Source organism: Podarcis bocagei (genome assembly GCF_964188305.1).
Source record: "Podarcis bocagei genome assembly, chromosome: 15".
In the NCBI taxonomy this organism is placed as follows: domain Eukaryota; kingdom Metazoa; phylum Chordata; class Lepidosauria; order Squamata; family Lacertidae; genus Podarcis; species Podarcis bocagei.
In genome coordinates this window covers 28,955,696-28,966,136 of record NC_138141.1, presented here as the reverse complement: position 1 = coordinate 28,966,136, position 10,441 = coordinate 28,955,696, and the positions used below count along the sequence as shown (strand labels likewise).

Genomic DNA, 10,441 nt, shown 5'->3' with positions numbered 1-10,441 from the left:
CTCTGGTATTCTTGGCTGGTGTCCTTGTTTTTTGTCCAAGGGAGCCTTCAGATTTCTCCATTAACAGTTTAAAAATCAAGCCCTTTCCCCAGGGAATTCTAGGAACTGTAGCTCGGGTGGGGGGGGGATAGGGGGGTCTCCCAACACTTCTCAGCACGCTGAACAAGCAAGCGAGGGCAAGGAGCAAAAACGGGAGCTGCATCAATCCTTCCCAGGTCCTGCTGCCAGTGAAAATGTGGGCTGGAATGAGAGAAACCACAAGCACAGGTTCAAGCACAATGGTTAGTCCAAGTATGGCTTCATTCCTGGTGGTGAAGTAGCAAAGGGAGAAGTGACATATGGTCCCCAATATTTGCTCCAAGCACTTGCACACTTGCTTGGCCACACCTAGCCACAGTTCAGCTTGCAAACCAGGCCTCTGTGTGTAAGTGCAAGCATAGAATCTCCATAACAACTTTGGCAGAACCACATAGAAATCCACAGACAAATAGCTTCACTATTAATTTCACAGGACTTCCAGAGGTACAACATCCTTCTCTTTGGATAACTGAGAAGTTTATTTGGGGACATTTTAGTCTTGTTATGGTTTTGGGTAAGCTTGTGGTTACATTCTTTGGATCCACATTTGAACACAGTGTTTTCAGGTATGTTTAATCTATCCTAATCCCCTGGATAGTAATACAGTTTAGTTGCGCACGCAGCTTTGGCATTCAGTTCAAATTTGCCTCTTGGGCATCTACAGCATTAATCAAACTCCCCCAGAATTGCAGTTAAAGATGCTTAATCTTGGGTGTTTCCAACTGCTCTGTGTCATTCCACTGCTCACAGGAAAAAATAACCCAAGATCAAAAATGCCAGGATGACTCAATGGGTCTTGGTGGCCTCTTGTCACTTTTTTATCCCTTACCAAGCATTAAATTTTGTATTTCTGATTGGTCTAGCAAAGTACAGTGCCTTCTGGGAGCAAATCAATTCACAACAGAGCAGCTGCAACTTGGCAACACAGCCGTTACAATAAGCCCAACAACTTCGGCACTGCCATTGCTCTGTAAGGTAATGTTAATGAAAAGCTAGTGAAGGCCAAGGCAAAGAGCCTCCTCACTCAGTAGCAAGAGACTCTCAAGAGTCCTTGAGGTTTATGGCAAACCCAATTTAAAGCTATGGGTTACATTTACAACTTCCCAGAGCTCCGGCTAGAAAATATGGGAGACCACCAGGCGCCTTTATGGATAGACACAGGAACCAATCTGGAAGTTAAAGTGTTTATTGATGTGATTCCAACTTTTTACATTCCCCACAGACCACACTAAGGAGTTTGCAGGTTAAGTAAATCTGTGCATAGTGGGAAGAGACATGGTAAGGGATGGAGGGGAAAAGAAAGGTCACAGAAAATAGAAAATAAAATAATACACCACAGGTTACCAGAACCTCCAGAATTTTAAAAAAAGCTGTGAGCATTAACACCAACTATACAAGCATTACAAAGACATGGTGGTGAACGGATCAGTGTCCGCGACGCTTCACAAATTCCCTTCCCTTCTCCATCGCTCGGACATTATCCCCTCTACCCTCCCTAACCCCACCCATAATGGAGAGCAAAGTGGCAATAATTCATGGGCTCCCCCAAATGCCTGGGCTATTTGCAACTGTATCAGGTGTCTCCCATTAGGAAGACACCCCAGTGTCGACTCCAGCTTCCTTGGGAAGACACAGCAGCCTCCCTAATCTGTAACGGTCATGATTAACCCTGAAAAGAGTGGGCCTGGGGTACATTAACAAAGAAGGGGTCTCTTACAATAGTGGCTGCTAAGGGAGGCTGGCTTAGGCTGCAGGGAAAGGATTTGAAGTCAAACGTTGCAGGCTTCCAATTCTACAAGGACCAGGTTCAGAAAAGTGGACAAAGTGTGCAATCCCAATCTGCACAAACCAGGTCCCAATATTTCACTAAGGCAGAAGCATTTCCTCTCCTTACCTCTATAAGATCTAGGATTTTTGAAAACCAAGCCACACAGCAGCAGAAGAAGATGTGCACAGGTCACTGGAATCTGAGAATTTATATAAGGTTTCCATTATTGTGAATTTGCTTCCCTGTTTATTTATTTGTCTCCCAAAGACCCTAAACCCCAATATTTCAATTTTTGGGTGACTTTGGTGAAAACTTTATTTTAAAAAAGGAATACTGCTTTTATATATATGTGTGTATATATAAAAGCTAGAATGACCAAAGAGCCACAAATGTCTTGTTTATACAATGCGGTTGGTACATGACCTTGAATATACAAGTGGTGTATCAGAAATAAAACAACATTTCTCATTTATACAGAGAGTTTGTTATCAGACAATACGACAGCACTGGGATTTTCTCTCATTAGATTAAGTTTCTTTAAAAAAGAAAAAAAAACTACATCTCAAATATCTGCAATAGATCCATTTTCCCATTTAAGGTTTATATATCATATATTGTTATATTATCATTTCCTCACCCATTTAAAAGAATGGAATTTGCAATTCTACAGTAGTAATTAAGTCTTAAATGATCCAGGAGTTCTGAATGTAATATGAAGTCCTCTTCAAGCAAAAGTTGGTCAACAGCTGATCCAAAATACTGGACCATTTTTGGCCCTTCCTACCCTGATCCTTTGCTGGTCAGGGCTGCGGTGGTTTCAACAACTTTTAAATCTGCATCTGCTCCAAGTATTTGTAAGTTGGATTCTCGTATCCATGGTTTTGCATCTTATTCAGATGCCGCTCCTCTGGCGTGAGCATTGGGTCAACCTTCAAAGAAGAGAACCAACAGTTAGCGAGCGAAGAGGAGGCATGAAAGCATCTTGGGCTAAACGCATTTGTGGGGCCTGCTCCCTGGATAGAATTTAAGGGTATTAATCTCTTAAAACTGAGGTCTTCGTTGCAAGAGATTCAACTTCCATCATCTCCCTAAGAAAAGAAGCCTCAAGTCCCGTCTGAATGCTCTTTCACACATGCCTTATTGCACATGATCAAGCCAATAGCTAAAATGACAGTGATTTCCAGTCACTGCTCTGAACCTGATGATTTGTATGTTCTGTGCATGTGTGAACTGAGAGGATAATAGAAGTTCTCTCTCTCTCTTTTTAAAGATATACCTTCAGTGAACCGCTTTGAACCACATAAGGCCACTGACTGCCAAACGCTCAAATCAGCAGACAGCAACTGCTGCCACCCCATTCCCCCACCCAGCAGGCCAATCCAATCCCCCCTCTCTCAGAGGCGATGAATCTCGAGGCTCCTCTCACCTCTACGATCCCATGGCTGATGGTTCCATACTGCCTCTTCCTCAGCATCACCAAGCTGATGACGATGACTGTGGCTATGGCAACAGCAATCACCAGGAGACCAATGAGAGCGCTGCTGCTGAAGCTGAAGTCGTCACGGAGCGTGTTGTCGTTTTCCTGGACAGGAAGAAAGTGATGTGGAGGGGCTGAGAGCTGGAAATGAACATGACTAAACTAGCTTGGGAGGCACCTTCCTTTTACCAACTGCCACAGCAAGCATGAGATGTGCCTGGTCATGGTCTCGCCCTGATCCCTCTCACTGTGATCTGGCTGGCGGGGGGCACCTTGCAAAACACCTTCTCAGATATGTGACACACACGGGACCTCTTCTGCTTACGTGTCTCCTACGTGGCCAATAACAAAACGTTTCTTCCGGGAAACTCTGGGCCTACTGCTCTTTGCAACGCTCATGGCATATTCAGAACTAGAAGAGGTATACACAGTGCTACTTAACACCCAGGTCAGGGCATGAAGTCCCCTAACAGCAAGCCTGGGGTGGTGGCTATATACATACCGGCTCATCCACCAGTCCACCGACTCGCTCAGGATTGAAAATCATTTCCTTCACATCAAGGGTTTCATCAATTACCTGAAAACAGTCATGAAGGAATTTTACACAAGGAGCTAATGGCAGAAAGGAGGAATACTGGGCAGGGGTGTGCATAAAAAAAATCACCTTGGGTTTGCAAAAAGGAGCAGCTTCTAAACTAAGCAAATAGCTAGCAAAACTCTGCTAAGTCATTACACCCGTCTCTCTGGCTCAGGTTTCATGTGCTTAGCAAAACCCCAATAGCTTCCAGGGCTAAAAAGGTAGGGCTTTTGCAAAACCAGTAAAAGAAGGCATCAAACACACAAAAGCAAGAGAAAGGGATTTGGCCCACTAACTATGGTGGCTATGCACCACATATTCAGTGTAAAGGCGGTGCACATACATACAATTACATAAACCTCCACTCAAGCAGGAATCCTGGCTAATCAGGCCTCCTGTTCCCAAGTAGAAGTCCCTACGTGTGTGCATTTGTGTGCATGCAGGGCTCCTTCACACTAAATATGCATGGCTGCCAGGGAAGCCCAGCAAGATGCTGGTACAGCAGCCAGCAAGATGTAGGAAGGTTCAAGTGATTATCTCTATCTATCTATGATCTATCTATCTATCTATCTATCTATCTATCTATCTATCATCTATCTATCTATCTATCATCTATCTATCTATCTATCTATCTATCTATCTATCTATCTATCTATCTCTATCTTGTTAGGTTATATTTGAAGCTTTCCCTGGTGGTGGAGAATGCTTGTGACGTGACATAGATGTCAGCTGGCTACATTTTAGTAGAATAAGCCTGGTTTGTGTTCCATCAACCAGATAAAGTAATTTGCCTCCGAACAAGCTCCTATTTACAGTTTTCAACAAGGATGCAGACAGGAGGTGCAAACACAGAGTACATCTCAGCATCAGCTCTAAACACTACAGCCTGCTACACTTGACAGAAGATGCTGCCACTCAAAATAGCTGACAAATCTGTCGGTGGAGCCTGTGCCAGAGCACCAAAGGGTTCTGTTCCGCCTCCCACATCCATAAAGCTGTCCAGGGCGAGGATGCTAGCTCTGCTTCCCTCACACTCCTACCCTTCTGTCTCTGACACATGCGGGAAGCCTGCGGGAGCTGCAAGTCAGTAATCTGCGCCTCCCCTGCACCATATGGAATGAGTCTAGTGACTATCAAGCAAGCAGCGGGCGACATGAAAGCAAGCCACATCTCAGGCTCCGTGTTTTCTGCAAAAAATAAAAATAAAAATGCAAAAGGACGTACCACATTCTCGTCCAGCTTGTTCTTGCTGTTGATTACTTTCTCTTCTGCCCCAATCAGTCCATCCAGATCAGCCATGCCAGATCCTGTGCAGAAGAAACAAAGGAGGAGATCAGATAATGGAAAAGGCCATTTTGTCCTGTCTGTATGGCACCCGGTCTGTATGGCACACTATGATTCCTAGCTTCTCGTATATATACATATTATTAGATTTCCTTATTATGCATTTGTTAGGACACCAAAGTGTTATGCTAGCAAGACAAACAATGAGAGGGGGGAGGGGCTGGCAAATGGGGGAAACATGATGGAAGTTTTTTCAGAAGGTTCAAGCACACACCCATTCTACAGTCAGCTAGTATGATATGGCACAAAGCAATGGGAGTCCAGGGGAGATGTCCCTAGAGGCTGCTATAAATGCCCCATGAAACCAGGATATGAGCCAGCATGCAAGAGATATTCTTGCCACAGCAAAGTCAGCACTGTCCCTTTGGAAAGCCTGCACATCAGCAACTAACTAGAGAACGAGCCTCAAAGTCATTCCAAACAGCTCACCCACTGAGCAAACTTAATGAGTTCCTGTCCTGTATCTGGCACAAGTCCAGAATCAATTTCAAGGGAGGAGCAAATGAAGTTCCAAATATCAGTCAGCCTGTTCCCAATGAAACACTGCATGTGATAATGGAGGAGGATATCAACAAACCCACTCTGCATTTCCATTAAGACCTGAGCTTTCATACATTGATCGGGAGGAATAGCAGAAGAGACTGATGCAACAGTCAAACCACTCAAGTCACAAAGAGCATCTGAAATCTGAATATTGCAAAATGTCGGCAGGCATTATGGATTTGCAGAAGGATCCAAGGTAGCCACTGGATTCCTGAGATGCTCCACATATCCAAATTTTGCCTCGTATGGTGCAAAGGAAATACAATATACACCAGTTAAACACTTCATAACTGATTGCATGTCTTGCCCTACCATTTGTTGTGCTCAGGGACGAGTTCATGTATTCTGTTAGCAAGGTTCTTTGAGGGCACGTGAATGATTAATTGTGTTTTGGGGCATCTGTCACATTGACTTTCTTTTGTTTTTACTGCCTGAAAATGCCAAATAGTGGTGCAGTCACATTTTGCCTAGAGCATGTGGGAAAGTTAGACATCATATAGGATGCCGACACCAAAGGAAGTCTAAAAACAGCAAGCAGAAAGAGACGAAGCATTGTGGTGGGGGACTGATCCTGCATCAAGGGTGCCAAGTAAACTGACCCAGCTCCCTTTGTGCCTATGAAATGAAAGCTGATCTATTCCATCTGCTGGTGACACGTTAGCTCATTTTAAAAGGCAAACACCTTCGTGGTTCAAGTACAGTAAGCCTACAAACTTACATGGGGGTTACATTCTGGGAAGCGCATCTAAAGCCAAAGTCACGTATAGTGAAAACACATTGGGTTAAATGGTGGGTGGGGTTGTTTTCCCCCCTTTCCAATTTTTGTTCTTTTTAGCTATGCACATAAAACTGAATGTGCACAAGTTAAGTGTGTGTAAGTTGCAGGGTCACTGTATTCTGCTCACCAGGCAGGCATAGGACGATAGGCACACTGAGGTACGCTCAAACAAGGAAGCCAATCATAGAATCATAGAATCATAGAGTTGGAAGAGACCACAAGGGCCATCGAGTCCAACCCCCTGCCAAGCAGGAAACAGCATCAGAGCACTCCTAACATATGGTTGTCAAGCCTCTGCTTAAAGACCTCTTAAAGACCTTAAATACATCTGGGCTAACTGTTGTGATGTACTTCACAAAGTGAATGTAAGCCATGTTAGCTTCCAAACCAATATATAAATATAGTACACAGCTATATTCGTGTCACATAATACATTGCCAATTTGCAGACGTGATCAAGAAGTTTGCAGGTTTATCTGGGCCTTATGAATGTTTGGCGTTAATGTCACACCATTGATTAATATAAAATTATTTTCCAAAAACAGTATTGTTGTTGACATTTCTATCCCCCCTTTCCTCCAAGGAACTCAAAGTGGCATGCATAATTCTCCGCCCCATTTATGGCTGAGCAAAGATTTACACTGTGTGACCTTTTCAAGTGAACTACTTATGTACATTTATTTAAAGAGATGCTAAAGGATTTCAAATTACACTGTGGACATGCATGTGCCTTGTTCTGTCTCTATTGTCTATATGCATCCATTTTATATTTACATTTGCCAATCTATTTCTACTAGGACCTCACCAACACCTTTAGGAACATTTTCTTGAAACTGAGAATATTAGTTTTTAAGGAAACAGTGCAAATATTAAAACCCATTTATTTAAAGCTGGAGTACATGTGAGGGGATATCCATATCAGAATTTATTTATTTCTTTTTTTCTTTTTCTTTTGCATAAGCACTGAGTTGGTTGCAGAAAATTGGTTGTATTTAAACCAAAGTGCTCTATTTGGTCAAGGAACCCAGCTCACCTGTTCCACTAAAAGCAATCCATGACAAGGTGTCTGATTTTACTGCCTCTGCCTAAGTTGCTCAGGAAATGCCATTTCAGATTCCAATCATGCTCTAGGAAGTCCACCTTGCTCACTAAGCCTGGTAGCTTTTTTGTGTGTGAAAGTCAATCATTGATATTTTCTAAAGACTTTCAGCCTAACCATTCCAGGTTAGTCCACCTCAGGCCTTTATAGGCCTTTCTCTGGCACTTCCAGTTCTCAGGAGCCAGCACAGCAAAGGCTTCGGGCAGGGAATTCGGCAGCTAAGACAGGTACCATTAGATAGTTCTGCACCATTTAACAGCCTTAAGTGGAATAGTTGTTGGAGGAAAAGCTCTTTATATCTCACATACATCTCTGGGTAAAAAGCAGCTCTAGCTGGCAGGCACTGTGCTAAAAAAAACCCCAACAAAACAGGAAAGGAAGGCAGGAACAAATGCACCACAGTTCACAGCTGCCTCAACTCAGCTGAGAATGGACTGCAAAATGTTCTGTTTCCTCTTGGTTTGGGTCAGCCGTGTTTACCTAGCGAGGTGAAGCTCACTCCAGGGCAGTTATGAAGACAGAACAAATCAGTTTCAATGGACAAGAGCGTCAATTGTATTCCAGGTTTGGAGGTGGCGATGGTCTGGATGTGGGCCAATAAATTGAGGCTGGATTCAGGTAAAACAGAGGTGTTATGTTTGCAAGGAAATGGCTTGCTCCGTACATGGTTGCTGCCCACAAGGAGGAGCAGGTGCATAGCCTGCAAGAACTCCCCAATCCATCATTTGTTGCTGGAGGCTCGGGTGGCCTTGTTGGACAGGAGAGTCTATTTCTAGCTCCAGTTGATACACCAGCTCCAGCTCTTTCTGCACAGGAATGACTTGGCCACTGGATTCCATGCTCTGGTGACCTCCAGATTAGACTATTACAATGCATTTTATGTGGGACTGCCCTTGAAGCTGGTCTGCAGCAGAACAGCGGTGCTAGCTAAGGCAGCTCTCAGAATTAGCATAACCCTTTTCCTGAAGCAGCTGCACCGGTTGCTTATTCATGTTGAAACTTGATTCAAGAAGCATGAGACTTGCTAAGATTTTTCTAGTAGCTTCAGAGTCAGTAATTATAAAAAAAGCCTGATGCACTATGGAAAAGAGTAAAGAGTGTCAGTCCTTAATACCACTATGAGGTGCTGAAATGCAACACAGCCCACACTGAGAAGAGGACAACCTCTAAACAGTTGTTGCACCTTTTGTTCAAAAAGAAGCTTTTGCTACAAAGCAGGACTTGGAACGTAAGTCAGTAAAAATAAACACACCAGAAGAGAAACTGAGGAAAGGATCCTGCACATGGGTCTCCAACCCCAATGAAAGAAGGCTTATGGAATTTGCAGCTGTGTGCATTTTGGCAAATATGCCTTGTCCATTGGAAACACTGTGGGTCAACACGCCTTGCAAGGTATTTCATACGGAATAGCAGTGTTCTGTCTTTCTGTACAGAGTAGGACATATTTTAACCTGTAGAATTCCAAAAGATCTGCCCAACTCAAGCTTTGTCATTCCATATAATGTTTATGATGAAGAACAGATGGGAAAGGGCAATTAAAATAAAACTGATATTTCACCCAAGTAGCTCTAAAAACAAACTGATTAGCATTCACAACACTATGCTACTACCAATGCTAGAGAACACCAAACTCTCATATCTAAAACCAGTATTACAAAGTTACCAACACTGTATGTATACCATTTACCATGTTTGGAACAATAGCCAACTAATCAGAGGCAGCCAAACTGACTCGTTCTGCACAGGGGGTGGCTACTTTAATCTCTGAAGCTTTATATCAGCAGAAGGGAGGGAGGTGGAAGTTGATGTTATGAAACTAAAAGCAAAAGCTATCAGAACACACTGGAAAGGCAGGGGGCATGACAAAAGGCGTTTTGAGGGATCAGCTTAGAACCAACCTTTTTTCACTGGATGGTACAAATCCGGCTGAGAATCTATAGCAGGCGGGAAAACACAAGAACAAAAAAAAAAAAAAAATAGCAGAGAAAGGAGATTAAGAGGAGAGAAAAGAAAAAGGCTTGTGTACGATTTCTAACTCAGATCCTGGGCAACATTTAGATTAGCGATTAATAGCAAGTTCTAGCTTCTTTTGTTTTATTCCAACTTTTGAACAGCAGAAAGCAAGCAACAGGTGCAATGAAACTGAGCTTGGGCTAAGGGCCCTATGAAAGAAAATGGGAATTAATTCACAGCCAAGCTTCAAAATAAAATAAGCATCCGGGGAAGAAAGCAAAGCTAGATCATTATTGCATTGTCATGTGCTCAAATTAAAATCAGAATACTAAACTTAAAAAGGAATATAGAATTGGAGGCGCCTCAACATGACAACGTCTGACACAATTAGAAACCAGCTGCCTACTTGCTCTTTTGTCAGGAGCTACTTTTAAAGCAGCTCTGGCAAGAAAAATATCCAGAATAAAAGTGAGGACAAGTATCTTAACCTGGGTAGCTGATCTATGGCGTCAGCTCAGGCCAGATACAGCAGCACTTTCACAATTCTACATACCTTCATTTTCCAGTGAGGCTGGGAAAGTTTTCACCTGGAATGGACGGAAGGGCTTGCCATCAAAAAGGGGAGACTCTTCACTCTCTTCAGAGCTCACATGGACGTCCACGGGAGATTCGGAGATGGAAGATGTAAACTGGTCCATGTCAGCCCGCTGCTCTTGAAGGAGCTCATCTGTAAGCAGTAGTTGCTCAGTTAGAAAGTGTTGCCCTATGAAGATGTTTCCAAGAAACTCAACACAACCTCTTGGATTCGAGTCAGGATTATTTTTA

The 10,441-nt window shown here is 43.2% G+C and overlaps 1 protein-coding gene across 6 annotated transcripts in view; it reads right to left on the bottom strand.

Annotated features, from left to right (window-relative positions):
- Positions 1-1,248: 1,248 nt before the first annotated feature.
- The window catches only part of APLP2 (amyloid beta precursor like protein 2), a 56,779-nt gene continuing 47,586 nt past the window's right edge, over positions 1,249-10,441 (bottom strand). For 2 of the 6 annotated variants that reach the window (XM_081172518.1, XM_081172522.1), the window contains 6 exons: positions 10,170-10,343; positions 9,562-9,597; positions 5,125-5,207; positions 3,826-3,900; positions 3,273-3,428; positions 1,249-2,775 (listed from right to left, as the gene is read on the bottom strand). In XM_081172518.1, coding sequence (XP_081028644.1) covers positions 2,674-2,775; positions 3,273-3,428; positions 3,826-3,900; positions 5,125-5,207; positions 9,562-9,597; positions 10,170-10,343 — 626 coding nt within the window. In that variant the 3' untranslated portion in view covers positions 1,249-2,673. The remainder of the gene's footprint in view (positions 2,776-3,272; positions 3,429-3,825; positions 3,901-5,124; positions 5,208-9,561; positions 9,598-10,169; positions 10,344-10,441) is intronic. The other 4 variants (XM_081172523.1, XM_081172519.1, XM_081172520.1 and 1 more) reach the window with 3 other exon arrangements.